The sequence below is a fragment of the Vanellus vanellus genome, assembly GCF_965231255.1.
Source record: "Vanellus vanellus genome assembly, chromosome: 1".
Lineage (NCBI taxonomy): Eukaryota > Metazoa > Chordata > Aves > Charadriiformes > Charadriidae > Vanellus > Vanellus vanellus.
In genome coordinates, this window is record NC_138905.1 from 204,523,233 (window position 1) to 204,541,545 (window position 18,313).

Below are 18,313 nucleotides of genomic sequence, written 5' to 3' on the forward strand. Positions count from 1 at the left end.
TTACATCTGATCTAATTTTTCCTCTCCTAGCCTGTTTCAGACAGCTAGAAATTTACTGTTCCATTCACTCTGTGTACTCGGGGAGTTACAGTTGGTCTGCGAAGCATGGTAGAGTGAAAGAGGATACAACAGGAAAATCTGTAATTTCATGTGCTGCTTTTCTGACACTTGTTCACGTATGCAGCTCTTTTTCAGTAAGCTTTGTCTCTCTTCTGTTTTAAAAGTTTCTCTGAGAATCAGACTGTTTTCCACAGAGAACTGGGCAGAGAAAAAAGCCAATAAAATGAACAGTGTTACTATGAACGTCAATGGTCTGACTGACTGGAATTGAGACTTGCATCTTCTAAACTTACGTCCTGGCATAGCTTGTTCTTTTAAGGCATATAACACCAGCTGTATGTCAGGGAAATGAGAAAAACGATCTGCACAGAGGAGACTTTTTCCCCTGAATAATAAGCAGTAATTATTTTAAAATAGCAAATTAATATAAATTATGACTAAATAGCTGAACTATTTGCTTGGCATTGAAAACCTAAATGGACAATTCTCAAAAGTGCTGCAGAGCAGTGCCAGCTTTGCAAGGTTTTTATTACTAAGATTATGACTGAAATACTTTCCATAATTCCTCCCCTCAGTGTTAGTACCTCAATACTTAGCAACTACCACTAACATTTTTAACTACCGCCCTGCTCACTGTCAGACCTTAGTGCCAAATACAGCTTCTGGCAGTGCCTTCCTGCAAAGAAACCACGCAGGGGAGAAGGTGAAAGGGGAAGAAGCCTGCAACATAGATGTAGTGCCGGTGTAGCATTATACCCACCCGTTCCTCTCCTGCAGCTGTCCCACAGAATTAACCCATCCTTAGGGAGCCGCTGGAGTTGAGGAGTCAATGACCTGCATCTCAGTGCCGACTCTGGGTCCTTGGCACTTTCCTTCCTCCCGCGAGTCTCATAACAGTGATGGAAATTCCTGTAGGGTCTGAAGGGCTCTGGCAGTGGTTAGTCTCACTGCTTCCCCGGGGCTGTGCAGGGATGGAAGAAATGATCTGTGTCTTCCTTTCCATCCCTATCGTGTGCGTTCATTTCCCTGGCGACTGAGTTTATTGCTACAGGGGGCTTGGTCTGTCCCTCCATGATTTTCACAGAGCTGCAAAAATCCATATGCACACAAGCAGATTTGAAGCCCCAGCAATGAGGAATCACAGTAATTGAACTATAGCTGAAACTTCAGCTTCTTTGCCTAAGCATTGATTTTATTTACAGTGCATAGAAGTTCTTGTTACTTCTACTCTTATGTTTCTGTAGAAGCTCTTTAGCTGCAAGGTGGGCCTTTAGCAGCCTGTGAAGGTAATCAGGGTTATTCTTAGCCTGAGCTGCCCTTGTCGGCTGAGAGGCTGCTGAAGGTTGGCGTCAGCGGGTTTACAGCACCGCTCCCACGGAGTAGTGGTCTCTCAGCAGATTACACACTGGGTGTCCATCCCCGAGTAGCTTAGGCCCGGCCTAAAACCTGACTTTCTCTGAGAAAAGAGTGAATGAAACACTTTCAAAGATGGTGATCCATTCCAGCAGCTCAGGGTTGGGATTTTGGGATTCCTCAGTGTGAGTTTAAATGAAGATTTACCTACTCCTACCTGAAGAGCCTGTTGCTCCCCATTCCTGTGTGGCCTCCGTGGGCGATGAGCAGTCGCAGGAGGAAATCCCATGCAAGTGCTGCGGTGGCATTTGCTGCTGAACAACTGTTCCCTTCTCCCCAGGAGTAAAAAGCCCACAGTGTGTACATTTTATTTTGGGGAATTTGCGCTATCAAGTTCTTTTCCTGGGCACATTTTAGTCATCTGTTTGCTGTTCCACTGATTGCTTGTGGGAGCAACAACTCCATGAAGAAAAATCATTGCTCTGTGGAGTCCTGCCTCTATGGAGCTGGCTCTTCCATGTCAGAAGTGCTGCTCAGCAAAATATTTTTGGGTTTGCAGAACCAACTTAGTTTTCTTCACACGTATGCTACACTCCCCCTAATTAAGTATTATGCAAGGCAAATTGTCTTCAGGAACCTGTACAACTTCAAAGGCTTTACATTATGCTCAACTGGCACGTCTTCAATCGCATTACTTATCAGATTTGCACATTCATTTAAACGTGATAAACAATTCTGCTGTGCTCAAAAGTAAAATTCAGCTTTTCCACAGCTGTATTTGCTTCACAGAGGAGGAAATATTGCTGAGTAAAATGACAGCACATGTAGGTAGTCAGTTTTCCGAGGAGAGCCTCATGGGACATAGCACTAAACCCAGACATTGAATTACCACCAGAAATGAGCTGGCATGTAAGTATACATGCATTCATGAGATACGGTCTTTTTTTTTTTTTCTGAGGATCAAGCAGATTAATTTTTGGTTGAATTCTTCTAGTTTTAAATACATTCAATGATACCTTTATTATCCTTAAGAAACCTAGACATCGTAGGTGCTACCACATACAGTTAATTACTAGAGCATTACAAAAATGCTTGGACTTTTTTTTTTTTGTAGAATCTGTTTATTTTGCTGTACAGTCCTACCCATTAGGCTTTTTAGAGAGATTTATATTTTACAGATTCCTCTTTTAGAATTTTAATTTCATTCACTTATTTAAAAGACTGCCTTTGGACTCTGAGAAATGAGCAATGCAAATGTTTGCTATTGACAATTGTGTTTTGATATTTAATGATTTCTCAAACAGTCCAGTATGTTTGTGGTATAGTTCCATGCCCATGTAAAGAATAAACCCTCAGCCCTCTTTCTTTCTCTCCAAGGCTGAATAAAGGTTGCTGAGATCTCTGTGCCAGCTGCGGGCGAAAGGCGAGGGTGGAGACTTGGAGGAGTTGATGTCACGTGCTGGGGTCTACCGTTGGGGGAGAAGCTGGGGGAAAACCTGGATGTTAATTATGTAAAAACAGAGCAATGAAGCATGTATTCTATAAGTGAGCTGAAACACTGAGACTGAAGTATCTGTGAGCACGGTGCACGCACCTGTCTTTGCTTTAAGTTAGGCAACTTGGGTACCAGTAACAGTTTGGCTGTGGCAGAAGGGATCTCAGCACAGAGCACCAGTGCTGTACTTGGGTGCTCAGTCAAGCCTGTGAGCACAGGACAGTCACCAGCTTGAAGTTAGACTGGTAAATCTATTCCATACCAAAGACATAAATGAATAGTATGAGCATATGCTACCTCAACATTTTTTCCTTGGTTGATTCCTAGGGTGTGCGGCTAGGTCCTGCTTCTTACACTGGACTGATGCAATTATAAGTAAGCCAAAATGTCTGAAGAATTCATGTGTAAAAAATTTAAATGAGCAAAGGAAGGTTTTTATTCTTCTTCATCAAACTTAAAATAAAAGCAATGAAAATTTAAACATTTTAGGAGTCCAAAACAATATTTTATATCCATTCATTTGCCAGGCCTATGAATCCAAATACAAACTGTTTACTATTTCAACAGGTTTTTCCTTTTCCTAACCGGGATTTACCAAACTTTAATTTGCAAAAGTTGTGGGATTTTCTTAATAAATAATTTCTACTTATTAATTTGGCTGCCAAAGGAGATTTCTCTAATTTCTGGAAATTTAATTTTGGTATCGATAGTAAGTGTTGTGTTTGCCCTTCCTTGGGAGAAAAAAATAAATACATGCACTGACCTATAATCCGTTCTACAGCCTATTCAAGCTGTTACCTATATACTGTACTGCAAAGCATCTGAAAACATAATGATGTATTTCAGCAAATCATCTACTGATCAGACATTTCTATTAACGGCAAGTGTGTAGTGAGAAGGTACAGTAGTGGTTTAATATATCATCAAGGTAGACAATGTTTGAATGTACATGTACATTTTTAGGAATTACAAATAAGATAATTATGTGCACAGTACTTTAAAATGCAGTGAACTTCTCTTCTAGTTGCATTGACAATATCAGTTCCTTACACAGTTGAATCTGGTTAAAAGCTCTATTCCCAGTGTAATAAATGTGACACTACAGGTACAACATTGACAGCAGAGATCATTAAGGCTCTGTTCTGACGACTGTTTATTTCTCTGTGCATATCTCCGTTCTTCTCCCAGTCCCTTCCCCCCCAACACACCCGATTTTTCTCATACTTAATGAAAACATCATTGGCTCCAGAGTATTCAGGAAGAGAAGTTTAAGACAAAAGATTTTAACCTCATGAAATGTCTAATGAAATGTAGATTCATAGTAATAGCAATACCTGGTACTTATAAAGCTGTTTTAATATTTTTAATTTTTTTTTTTTTGGTATAGCAGAAAAGAACAATATCCACATCCCATGGTGCTAAACACTCTGCAACGGGTAGAACATAGAGAAAAGAGTCCAGACTGAAGATCGTACAGTCAGATTGGGTCTCAGCAGTCTTTGTGAATTCGAGGAAGAACGATCATCTCTATTTTTGAGATACAGAAGGTGAGGCACAGAAAACGTAAATGCTTTGCTCAGGAACACACAGTGAACCCGTGGTAGACTTCAGGTCTGTTGACTCCCCAGCCACCGATTTATTCACTGGCCCATTCTGTCCCCTTAAACAACTAAGAGATCTTCTGAGATACACAACGTGGGCCTAGTATCAGGGGATTCGGCGTCAAATGCACACAGCCTGATTCTGCACTACCTTTTGGCATCTGTAGTCACATTTACTTTGTAAACAGGGCATAAAATGCCCTCAAATCAAAATTGATTTGGTGTAAACGACTAATATACGTAGTTTAATAGAGAATCAGGCTCACAGCAATTACTTTGTGGCATGCTGAGACCAGAATTAACTAACTGTTTTAATTGCTAATGAATTAAGGCTGATTCCTGTTTGTATTAAGGCCTCTCTATCCTTCTAAGACAGTGTAACTGTGCCTCAGTGCAAGTGAGATTCAGGCTATTGAAAAAATCAACCTTTCCGTTCCCCTTGAAGTCAATAGTTTTAGCGGCCCTAAATGAATCAAACAACTAGAACCAAACATCCTGTCTCTATACTATGGAATATTTACAAAATGATTGTAAAAGGACCTAAAAGTAACCTGAGGGAAAACCAATTATATGTTTGTTGAAGAAAAAAGAAGTTAGATTAGATAGACTTGTTGCCTGGTCTTGAAAATGGAGACTTGTAATATGATAACACACCTTTATATGAAGATAACTGGCTTGATGTTCGAAGGTTATGAGTATGCCCAGATAAATTGTAGATGCTTATCAACTCTAGAAATCCAGTCATCTTGTTATACTACTACAATAAAATAGAAATAGACTTATTTGGTATTTAAGTGCTAGACATATAGGGCATAGTTTGCATAAAGCTAGAGTGTGTTATATTCAGAGGAGTAGGAAGATGACCTCAAGCTCAGTAAAATGCTACACAATCACAGATTTCTCCTATTATTATTGTTATTAAAAGCTATTATGTGTTGCTTTCTAAGAATAGGGGTTCTCCAACTTTGCTCTCTGTAGCCAAGCATTATTTTAGAAATTCTCTCCTCTCCAAACATTCTGTTCATAACAGTTTTGGTATTAAAATCTTAATTTTTTAGACAACAATTTAACATTTGCTGGCTGAGAATAAAACAATCCTTGCTCTATTCAAGTTTAAGGCCTGGTCCCTATGGGTTGCAGCACTTTTTAACTTATTATTACTTCTAGATAGAAGTAGAATTATTTTTTAAAGCTAATATGGAATTTGTTTGTGTAAATTAACATAATTCCCTAGGCATCAGTGTGGCTATGATAATTACCCAGCTGAGGATCTGGTCTCCGATATGTAACTCCAGTGGTTAGGAAATCTGTTTTGTATACAAGTCAAATAACAGCTGGATCATACGTGATGTTACATTTAGTTTCATTGGCAATTCCGAAAATATTTAATAATAAATTTCATTGCTTCTTTACCCCCTTTTTCATATACAAATAAATAATCTTTTCTAAAACATTCTTTTTCTTTAGTAAGGCTTGTATTCATAGTCATATCAAAAGTGTTTGCTATTGGAGCAATCTATCAGCTTGCTTTCTTTAGAATTATCTTTATTATGAAAATCTACAGCATTCTAAACTTTAATGTTCATTAGCAACCCTGCACTTGAGTAAAGAATCACATTAAAAAAGTATAAGGTATATCTTCTTGTCCAAAACTAAGGCAGGATGAACAAAAGTAATGAGCTCATCTGATCCTCACCTAGCAAGCCTTGATTTTAAACAGTATTCAAAATACAAAGCCCAAGAGAGGATGTTGTCACGATGATTCTTGCGCTTTCTCAGTATCTTGCTATAGGATTAGTTTTTCCTTTAGCAATATACAATTTCTTTTCCTGAAGACCACACAAAGTTACTGTACTCTGTAAAACAAAAAAAGCACTTAAAGTTTTACAAAGTTATGACCTAGACAGAAGGATAAAAAAACAAATTACCATTCTATGATTCAGCTATGTCATGATCTAATATTGTTTCAAAATTATTATTCTGTTATTTATGTTGGCATCATCTTCTGAACACCTGATGTACTCTTTGGCATGCTATAAATTCAGCAGATGCATTGTCTTCTGGGCTTTACAGCTTCTTCTGATGAATGTACAACATTTGGAACAAAGCCACTCTTGACACCTTCCCATCCATCTTGTATTGAGATTTCTCCTTTTTTTACAAGTTCATAGATGTCTCGTGTAAGAATGGTAAAGGACTCCTCAACATTCGTGGCATCTTTTGCTGAAGTTTCTATATATTTCATACCACAGTCAGATGACAGTTTTTCAGCTTCTTCTCTTGTAACCTCACGCTGTGACACTAAGTCACATTTATGTCCTACTAACAGGAACACAATCTGAAAGGGCTGCACACGCATTTTTGCTTCTTCTAGCCAGTCTTTCACATGTTCAAAAGATCGTCGATTTGTGATGTCGAACACTAGTAAGCCACCCACAGAATTGCGATAGTAAGATCGTGTTATTGATCTGTGAAGGAAAAAAAAACCCCAACATTTTATTTGTAAATTGGTTACTTTTCCATGTGGCCGTATGTTTTTATCTACTATCAGCTTCATGGAATATCTATGCTTTTTTAAAACTAATTGGAATTTATTAATTTACATTCTACACACAAAAATGTTCCTTTTCATTTTTTTCTTACATTCAAAAGTCACTTTCTAAACATTCTTGAAGCCAACATCTCTAGTGCGAATTTCGAATGCTGAATTATTCTGCAAAGTACTCTTTATTAGCAAACTGTGGCACATGTTCATGGAAAAAAAATATATTTTTATTTGTCAAATACTTGTTGGTGTTAAAGTCTGAGTCCTTCAGTTTTATAGAAACATGTGCTTCGCTTTGTTCTAATCACTTATTTCAAACTGAAATATGTAGGCAGATGTTGAGAAACCCAGAGCATAAGGTTACCAATGTACAAGCGTATCCTTTTGTATTCCTTGCAGAAAAAGCTTTTGACAAAAAAAAAATGTACAGGTAATCATAATTCTTTGTGCTTGCAGAAGTCAACAGGTAACAGCCTAAGAAAGGAAACTCCTGAAACAAAAGTGTCCAAAAGTAACTGAGCTGGGCAAACACATGCTTGTTACAGCACTGGCAAGGAACACTTCTACCTCCACACAGAGGTTCAAAAGCTCTTTATAATTGCATTTACTCTTTTTTTTTGGCATGAAACTTCCAGGGCTGGCAACAGATATTTTCTACTTTTGAGCCCTCTATGTTCCAGAGCATTCACTGTAAGGAATTTTGGAAAAGGGAAAAGAGATGTTTTAAAAGAAGTGATAGCCTACCAAGGAGTGGACGCAAGCACTCATTACTAGTGTAAATATATAGCTAGTGTATATATAATTATTCTCCAACTGAAATGAGATGCACAATCTCTATTACTAGTCATTATTTGAAGCAATAATTTAGGCAAGAATTAATTCCATTTTATTTTGTGATTATGAAGAGGATGCAGCCTCAAAACTTTTGGAATCAGGATGAACTGTACACAATAACATATCTTTCTATAACAGTAGCTCCCTCTGGTTTTCAGTTCATCACATTTCATATAGTGATTTATAACAATTTGAATATATATTTGTATAATTAGCATCAGTAGTCATATTACAGATAGGTAAATGCACAGCTAGACAAGGCTTAAGTTTCTTGGCATATCTAAATCCATTTAGCCACAGCAAATGGCATTTGAAATGGTTTTCATAGAGTCATAGAAACATTTAGGTTGGAAAAGACTTTTAAGATCAAGTCCAACCATTAACCTAACACTACAAAGTCCACCACTAAACCATGTCCCTAAGCGCCACATCTAACCATCTTTTAAACACCTCCAGGGATGGTGGCTCCACCACTTCCCTGGGAAGCCTGTTCCAATGCTTGACAACCCTTTCTGTGAAGAACTTTTTCCTAATATCCAATCTAAACCTACCCTGGTGCAACTTGAGGCCATTTCCTCTTATCCTACTGCTTGTTACTTGGGAGAAGAGACCGACCCCCACCCCTCTACGACCTCCTTTCAGAGAGCGATAAGGTCTCCCCTCAGCCTCCTTTTCCCCAGGCTAAACAACGCCAGTTCCCTCAGCCGCTCCTCATAAGACTTGTGCTCTAGACCCTTTACAGCATTGTTGCCCTTCTCTGAACACACTTCAGTACCTCAGTGTCCCTCATGTAGTGAGGGGCCCAAAACTGAACACAGTATTCAAGGTGCGGCTTCACCAGTGCCAAGTATGGGGGGACGATCACTTCCCTAGTCCTGCTGGCCACACTATTGCTGATACAAGCCAGGACACTGTTGGCCTTCCTGGTGACCTGGACATGCTGCCAGCTTATATTCAGCCAGCTATTGACCAACACCCCCAGGTCTTTTTCTCCCAGGCAGCTTTTAAGCCACTCCACCCCAAGCCTTTAGCACTGCATGGGGTTGTTGTGACCCAAGTGCAGGACCTGGCACTTGGCCTTGTTGAACCTCATACCATTGGCCTTGGCCCATCGATCCAGCCTATCCAGATAACTCTGTAGGGCCATCCTACCCTCAATCCGATCAACACTCCCACCCAACTTGGTGTCGTCTGCAAACTTACTAAGGGTGCTCTCAATCCCCTTGTCCAGGTCATTGATAAAGATATTAAACAGAACCATCCCCAATACTGAGCCCTGGGGAACACCACTTGTGACTGGCTGCCAACTGGATTTAACTCCATTCACCACCACTCTCTGGGCCTGGCCATCCAGCCATTTTTTTACCCAGTGAAGAGTACACCTGTCCAAGCCAGGAGCAGCCAGTTTCTCCAGGAGAATGCTGTGTGAAATGGTGTCAAAGGCTTTACTAAAGTCTAGGTAGACAACATCCACAGCCTTTCCCTCATCCACTAAGCGGGTCACCTTGTCATAGAAGGAGATCAGGTTAATCAAGCAGGACCTGCCTTTCATGAACCCACGCTGACTGGGCCTGATCACCTTGTTGTCCTGTACATGTCGTGTGATGGCACTCAGGATGATCTGCTCCATAGCCTTCCCCAGCACTGAGGTCAGACTGACAGGCCTGTAGTTCCCCAGATCCTCCTTCTGGCCCTTCTTGTGGTTGGGTGTCACATTTTCTAACCTCCAGTCAAATGGGACCTCCCCAGTTAGCCAGGACTGCTGATAAATGATGGGAAGTGGCTGGTGAGTGCTTCTGCCAGTTCCCTCCGTACCCTCGGGTCGATCCCATCCAGCCCCATAGACCTGTGTGTGTCAATACAGCTAACAGGGAGGGATTGTTTGTCCTAATGTTTAGAAAGATCTTTTCTACATTCCCAGCAGCAGAGTCCATGGAGTGTCTCTCTGAACAGTTCAATTGTGAAGACAACAGGATCTTACCCTCAGATTAATTCTGGATAATTAAGGCTGGATATGAAAAATAACACATGGTTTAGTAAAATTATTTAAGACCATAAATGAGGGCTGTCACATTTTTAAAAGTATTAAATAAAGGTGCCATAAAGATCTATTTCAGGTTTTCTTAAGCAATTTTTTTGCTGTAGCACAGTTGCAAACACAACTGAGTACATTAAAGTAATTCAAGTGGTTCTACAAAGAGCAGAAGTGTATTACAAAAATGGGATTTGATTTGGAGAAGTGAAAGCTAATACAACCTATTTTCATTAAAAAAAAATTATCTTGAAAACAGTTATGCCAAAGAAATGCATTAGCCAGGGAAGAAAGTAGGTTAGTACTGAAAATGCAGTGCATAGTTTACCAAACATTTCTATACAGAACAATGTTATATCATGTATCTATGAACTGGAGCACTGAAAACCACCCCCCACATTACTGGGTGCTTATACACAGGAGTCAGTACCCTCATCTGTTGTAACTCACTCTGCAGAGATATGCTAATTTACACTAGCTGGTGATCTAAGCCATTATATTTAATTATGCGTATGTATTGCCTGTAATGGAGATGATTAAAAAGCATCTATAACTTTGGGCTGTACATCACAAAAACTGGGTGAATATATGGGAGATACAGCAGTTGTTCTTTCTATATTTTCGGTATGTGTAATTTGAAATTAATTTTCTCATTACCAGAAAAAGGTTGATATACTAGAGAGGCTTTAGAAAACAGTAACAAAAGAAAAAAGTAAGACGAAAAGTTTTAAAGATACATATGATATCATGTTATGTGATTGTCTAACATCTGAGGAAAGGATAATGTTTGCTAAAATATGGTCTACAAATATTTGAATAGTTTTACTATTAAGGTGAGTTGGTATTTGTAGTTATATTTTAAAAGAAAGTATTCCTGACAAATAAAATAAAATTTTGCAGCAGAAAGTTTAAGCCATCAACTGGGAAAAACATCTGGGCATGTCAATGTGGTAGGTTGTTCAACAGTATCTGAAATTTCTTACAGATGCAAAATATTTGACTTAAATATGAAAATCAGAGTAGATAAGACATATTTTTAGTAGACAGATTAGAGTTATTTGGAAAACAAACTGTATGAAGTGGATATACTTATGCTCACTTATGCCCTGTATCGCACCTAGAAAGAATGAAAGAGCATTCACTCAGGTGGTCTGGTAGGTCTCTCTGCTTTTGTTTTAGTTTGTTTTTTTTCTTTATAAAACTAAGCGCAAGAGCAATTTTTTTGTCTCTTATTAATATTATCGCTAAAGATTATAGGACTTTTAAGTGCCTCCAACAAGGCTTAGGCAGAACTATAATGCCAGCATCTAAAGTTGTGTTTCACTCGGCTGCGTATCAAACCACCGTGCCTGAACAAGTTCCCTGGGGACCGGAGCGCTCTGCCTCTGCGCAGGCTGCGAGCCTCTCAGCGGGGACAGCCCTGCCTTCCCTCTTAGCTCGCATCAAAGCTGAAAACAAACCTTTGCTCCGGGTGAGTGCCCGGAAGGGTTCTGCTTGGGAGGGCTTCCCAAGAGCACACCGGCACCCTCAGATGTGTCTCAAGCTCCTCACAAAATGCAGAGGAACTTTCTTTTAGCACAATGGAGGCACCTATCTTCCACACAGATTCCCTGTGCGCTACTTCACAAGGCACAGGTCAGCGTTCACAGAGGCCATGGTACAGAGGCCGCTTGAGGGGTTTTGCTCTGAAGACGTACATCTTTATAGACTTTATAGGCCACGTCAATGTACTGCATATGCCTTCACTGAAAAGCTTGATGATAAGTGCATGGTAGCCAACAGAAGACAAGGAGGGCTGATAGTAAGAGGCTCTTTATGCAACAGCTGGTAGACTTGTAGATCTCCTTGGGAAAGATGTTATGAATGCGAACAGTTTATCCATACCTCATGGAAGACTGAACAAGTACTGAATAAGAGACTGAGTGAGCTTTAGTAAATAGACAAACTGCATCAGTCTCCAGAAGTCCCTCAAGTTGAAAGTACGGGCTAGCAGGAGAATTCAAAGACTCTATCAGAGATGAAATATCTGAGTATGGACCATAGACAAAATCAGAGTGGCCTTCTCTGTGTTCTTTCACAAGCAGGGAATCCACTTACATGATTATGCACACTTTGGTAAGTGCTGCAAGATCAGACTCTAAAGGCAAAGTGAAGTTTTTAACTCACTTATTGTTGTCACTTTTTGAACAGAAGGAAAACACCCCTAGGGTCCTGCAAGTTTTTCAAGGCAGGATGAGGAACTGGTGACAGGTCAGGTTTGATGTAGTCCAACTTATTCATAAAGGATGTTCAAATTTTAGTTTCTTTAATTATCCCCATGCAGATCCTAAATTCTTGTGGAAATGATGGCTTCTCCTGTAAACTTTGGTTCAGCTAATTAACAGTATTAAACTAGCACTATGGAAGGGAATGTGTTACTTGCAGCACCATGATTAATTTTCTGTGGGGAAGGAGGGAGAAGCAAGTACTTCCTTTAGAAGAGGGGCAGCCTTAAGTTAGGGACAGGGTGGGATGAGGGTGAAAAAGTAATGGCCAAAAAGCAGCCTTTCTTCTAAAATTGGGAAGGCAGCAATGAAGCCTGCCATCTTCTTCCAGGAAACCGTTCAGAGGAGGTCGTGGTTGGAAGTGGGAAGCAGAACTTCTTTCTTAGAATCTGGAAAATCTGCCTATAGCGTTGAATGCAATGGGGACCGAACCCTTAAATCCATCCCTGCATCTGTCTTTATTCATATATTTACTTATTTCATGTATTTATTTATTCATTTCTTTCACATATCATATATACATATATTTATGTGTCATCCCTCTGCCTAAAACACTTTGGTTTTCTTCTATTCCTTTGTGCCCAGTACTTCCTTGCTGTCTCTTCTCTCAGCTTCTCTCTCACAGAAGACTCTGAACCCTACTCAAAGCAATAGCTAATGGTAGTGCCCAAACCACTGTGTCTGCCTGGGCCTTTGTTCAAGGTGCAAGCTGGTACTTCAGGAGGGAGTTTGCCTGCTTCCTATGGCTACACTAAATGAAAGGAAACAACCCTCCTACTTAACAGCGGTGACTGTAACCCCATGGTGACCGCAGGTCTACGTGGCCATGCAGCTCCTCCTCTTTCAGGCTGGAGTAGATGTGTCACCTCAGCCCCTGATGATGGGTGTGCTACAGCCTCCAGTCGGTCCACACTAAATATGTGAACTACTATACCATGTATCGTTTTTGCCTAAGAGTTACAAAAATTGACGTAAACATTATTGAAAAGGTAATTCTTATTTTCTCCCCTACTCTATATAAATAGATTACAAAGCTTCTTATCTATGCTGTTGTTAAATATGGACTGTCCTAGCATCCTCAAGACCTTCCTAAGTTTTTATTTTCAGCAAAAATACTTGTATGAATAATATTTTTGCTCATTTTGTACAATTCTTGGCATTTGGAATAAATGAAAGGTAAATACAGATAAAGGGCTGGAGAAAATCAGTTTTTCCTATTAGAACATGCTAAAAAGGTAAGACTCCACTAAGTATTAAAAGGGAAGCACGACACTGATATTGAATGCTGTAAGGTTCCTCCTGATGGTTCTGTATTTGAAATTGCTGGAGGTGAGAGTGCTCCTCAAGAAGCTATACGTTGTGATGTACAATAATGATACGTTAGATTGTTTTTCCAAAGGATAACTTTGAAGTCTTTAGTTTTAATTTGTAATATTTGTAAAATGCAGATCCTAAATTCTTTTGTAAATTATGACTTCCCATGTAGAGCATGTGTTGGTTCTGCTAACTAATTCTGCCTAAACTACCATTATGGAAGGGGAAAATACTGTCTAGAATAGAAGTCATTCTCTTAGCTTAATCTAAATATTAGGTTCAAGACGTAAGACCCTAATTAATAATCTCAAGAAAAGGCTTGGTAAGATGATGGCCACTGAACAATTGTTTCTGAAAATGAATGGGAAGATATATTAATCACATTAGACTATGGCTTTACGGTGACTTTAAATCAGTCAGAGTGTTTCTTTCTCATTATGATCTTACTGATCTTCACCAGATGAACCAAACTTTCACTAATAGCTTTATCTAATTTTCAAGGCTTATTTTTATACTATGACTAAAGACTACATTGTAATGGTATTAACTTTGAAAATACATATTGCTTACTCAAAAAGAAGAATAAGAATAGTGTTTTAATTTCAAGCTGTGTGTTAGAAACAGAATCTATCTAATATCATAGTCTACTGAAAAGTGGGTTAATGTAATTGAGGCATCCCCACAATATTTTGCCCCAACATTCTTGAAATGAACACCCAGTCTTAGCACCACGACCAAGCACTTCATAGCCTTGAAAGTTTCATGATTTAAATATATTGTTGGATTTAAATACAGGGAAATTAAACAAGCACAAGCAAACAAACAAACAAACAAAAAACCACAGCGAAGTAGACGATGTGAAACACAGCCAAAGCAGCACATTGCTCTAAATGACAACTAATCTCAAGACAGAAAGAAACCTAGAGCGTAACCCGCATTTACCTTAGTCTGCATTAGGGACCTGAGTCTATACTAAACAAGTCTGTAGGTTCTTGTTCAAGTTCTAGTAAGGTGTTAAAGTTATTATGTTGTTGTTGTCGTCCATGTAGCACCTAGCACAATGGGAGATTCTGCTTAGTGATGTCATACTGATGTCAAAGTAAATACAGTCAGTAACTGCCCTGTCTGAGCTCAAAATGAGTAAATTGTCCGGCACCAGTGTTTGCAGTTTGCTTTCCCTTCTTGTAGAAGTGGTGAGAATTACTTATTTGAGAAGTGCTGCAAATAATGCATGTTAAAGATGATTTCTAAGGCCATGCATGAAATGCAGTTCAAATACAGCAGCATCAATGAACTAGATACATGTAAGAATTTTTCCAAAACAACTTCTCCAAGAAAATAAGTGCTCTCTTTCAAGAGAGTGTGATGGCAGGTGTGTCACACCTTACTTTTCCCCTGGGAATGTCCCTACTGCCTGGGACCAAAAGAAGGGGGTTATTATGCAGCCAGCAGTTTGCCCTGCACACAGGGAACTCCTCAGGGAGCTTTAAAGCCAGGTTTTTACCTCCTCTAAAGTCCCAGTGCAAGTCAACCAGAGCAGAATTGGGATTCAGAACCGCAAACTGCTTGGCATTCCACAAAATTAGATTACTTCATGGAATAATTAGTTCCTCCCCAAAACCATCTTTGTTTGTGATCTGTAGTCTTCTCCATTAGCAGAGAACAGAATATGCAGGATCTTAACCTGTGGTGTCTAACTTAGTAAAATATTTATAATTTACTTGAATAAGTTTAAAACAGTCTATACAATAAACTCTATGATATTTAGTACACCAACTGACAAGAAACTCTTAACAGAAAAACAAACACCAATGTTTAAAACTACTTCCTTCAGTTTCTATCTTCTGGGTATTAGAAAAAACACAGATGTATACTAATGGTAAATTTAAAAGGAACTGACTGCATGACTCATCACTGTGTATCCCCTGAGCATTCCCGGGTTAAAGGATGGCTATCATTTGATTTAAAATGCATGCAAAACTCTCTTCATTTGCATTCCTTTCAGTCAAGTGCCTTGTCATTGGCCATCCCAGCTATTTGTCAGCAAATTCAAAATAAAGAGATTATACATTCTTAGTCACTTGTTTACAAGCAGTTTATGTTCTTTGCTGGAAATCACAAGGAGGATGAAAAATGCTATGAACTTGCTATTATCACTTTTAATTTCTTTGCTAACCCTTCAGAGGCCTGCTTGCAAAAATATGTATGAAGTTGTGAGAAATGCAAGCCCAGGAAAGTTTTTTGTTGCTTCACTGTAATGCTTGTTATTGGGAAAAACAAAAAAGGTTTGATGTCCCCTGGAAAGACAGTGAAATCCCACCTCTTTAGCTGAGTGAGAGAATCCGCACAACTGTTGCAGCGGAAGACAGGCAACATAAAAGAATCGATTCTGGCCAGTGAAGAGACCCATTTCAACCCTACTGCTCGCACTCCAGTAACAAGCTTGTGGGCCAGGTACCACGTATCACAATAGACAGATGAGCTACACATTAGCCTTCCACCCGAGTTCACACCTACTGAACCCCACATCCAAACTAAAATCCATACACAACTTGCCTGAAGTGACAAGCACTACGGATACAATAGAGCTGCAAAAGTAAGAGAATGATAGTACCGGTTTGTATGTTGGGGAATGACCGTGACTCCTTTGGGGAAGGAAAAGAGGGTAGTTTTGCTACCTCTTTGTGACAAAGAAGAGAAAGGACAGGATTTAATTCTCAGTGCAGCATTTGAGCTATTTTAACTACACTATAAATGATAGAGGCATTAGTAAAGGCTCCTGGCAACCATCAGTGCAGAGCAGGTGCAGAAGGCAGATAAAACACTAATAAGGTACTGTAGCTGGCTGCCCAGTGGCTTCCACACTGCCAAGGCTGCACTGGTGCTTGCAGTGCTGCTGTGCTGGAAGGAGGAAGAGCAGGGAGGTGGCCTGGTCACTCCAGATTGCATGGGAGGGAGAGTTATGGCAGAGGGAAATACTGCAGGGGAGGATGAGTTCGGAGGTGATGACAAAGTAAGAAATGCAGAGTGAAGCAGGGGCCTCTTGCTACAAAGAAGGAAAAAAAAAAACGCAGAGGGATTGCTACCCTAAGTCCAGGGCTTGAGGGAAAAGATGAGCAAGGGAAGGAAGACCACAACGACACTTGTTACCCCCTAGTGTGAGCTGGGAGGTGAAAGGTAGCTGTTCCCTGGTGAGTGTGAAGGGAAAGGCTGGGGAAGGAGGAAGCTCCTGGTGGGGAACTGGTGGGCAGTGGGGCAAGAGGGATGGTGGGCCACAGGGCTGGGGAGCACCGGCAGGCAATGGGGTGGTGAGGCTGGATGGCAATGGGGTGGAGGGCTCTTTAGGGCACAGCAGCCAGGTGGGTGCAGAGTGAGACGTGCAGGGGGGCAAGGCAAACTCCTTGGCGCAGGAGATGTGTCGGATGATGGGGGTAGGGTGCTGGGAGGGTGGCGGGGGCCGGCAGATCTGGGGGGCAGCAGGGAGGGGTTGGGGGTAAGATCCGGGTCCTGTACCTGAACCGCTCCTGCCCCGCTGTGTCCCAGAGCTGCAGCTTGACCCTCTTGCCGGGCTCGATCTCCACCAGCCGGGAGAAGAAGTCCACCCCCACGGTGGGGTCGGAGTGCAGCGGCCCTGGGAAGCGGCCCTCGGTGAAGCGGTGCAAGAGGCAGGACTTGCCCACGGTGGAGTCGCCCAGCACGATCAGTCGGAACTGGTAGATCCAAATCGCCGCGTCCATGGCGGCCCCGGCCTGCCCCGCCTCCGCCTTGGGGCTCTTCCTGGGGCTCCTGCGCGGCCGGTGCCTGCACCGCGCTCCGATCGCCCCAACGCCCGGCATCGGCGCAACGGGCGGGCGGCGGCGGAGGGTGCGCGGGGCCCGGGGAGCCGCTCCCGCGGGTGCAGGACGGGGTCCCCGTGCCGTTCGCGCCGGGCGGGGCGGTGGCGGTGGCGGCGGGCGGGCGGGCGGAGGCCGGGTCCCCCCGCCCCGCTCCCGGGGCGCCGCGCCGGGCTCCCGCTTGCTGCCCGGGCGGGGCGGGGCGGGGCGGGCGCTGTCCCTTCAGCACCGCGCTGCCCCCGCTCCCGCCGCCCGGCCCCGGCTCCACGCCCCCCGCCCCCGGCCGCTCCCGGTCCTCCCGCCGCGGGGTGCGCGCCCGGTCCCGCCCGCTCTGCGGTGGCGCGGCCGAGCCGCCCGCCGGGGCCTCCCACAGTGCCGTCATGTGCGCGGCGAGACGGGCCCTCCCCCCGCGGGCGGGCAGCGCGGCTCCGCACGGCGGCTCGGCGGAGCGGGGGTGGGGGGACGGGGGGAACGGCCGGCTGCCCGCCGCCGTGCCGCGGCGAGGGCGGTGACTTGCGGCTACAGCCCCTGCCCAGGGTCCGGCTCCTCCCGTGGGCAACAAGTGTAGGGGTGGGCCCGGAGAAGGGGGATGCTAGGGGGAGGGGGAGCCAGGCCGGCCTGGAACATCAGGTGAGAGAGAACCGGGCTGTTAAAGCGTGAGATTTGCAAAGAAAAGTGGGAGAAGAAAGGAAATACCGGGGAAGGGGCGGAGGAACCAGATCGGCAGGGGAAAAAGGGGCGGGGGGGAGGGGGGGAGCTCTGGGCAGGGGCTGGCTGGAGGAGTGCGAGCTGGAAAAGAGACAGAACAAGTAGAGGAACAAGTGTCAAGTGGTAAAGATGGGCTGGGCAAGTGGCGAGAGGGAAAAGGAGAGTTAGCAATCTAGATATTCCCAGAGAGAGCCGTGCAAACTGCCGCGAGAAAAGGCAGAATACTGGAAATGACAGGGGCATACACTCCTCATTTCCCGGTGGAACAAACTGC

General features: G+C 42.5%; 1 protein-coding gene across 1 annotated transcript; it reads right to left on the reverse strand.

The window, feature by feature from the left end:
* Nucleotides 1-6,550: 6,550 nt before the first annotated feature.
* On the reverse strand, nucleotides 6,551-17,334 carry RAB39A (RAB39A, member RAS oncogene family; the record flags this gene model as incomplete). The annotated part of the gene is made up of 2 exons (XM_082496379.1): nucleotides 6,551-6,977; nucleotides 17,012-17,334. 2 exons carry the CDS (start codon nucleotides 17,332-17,334, stop codon nucleotides 6,551-6,553), a joined length of 750 nt encoding a protein of 249 aa, XP_082352505.1.
* Nucleotides 17,335-18,313: the final 979 nt, after the last annotated feature.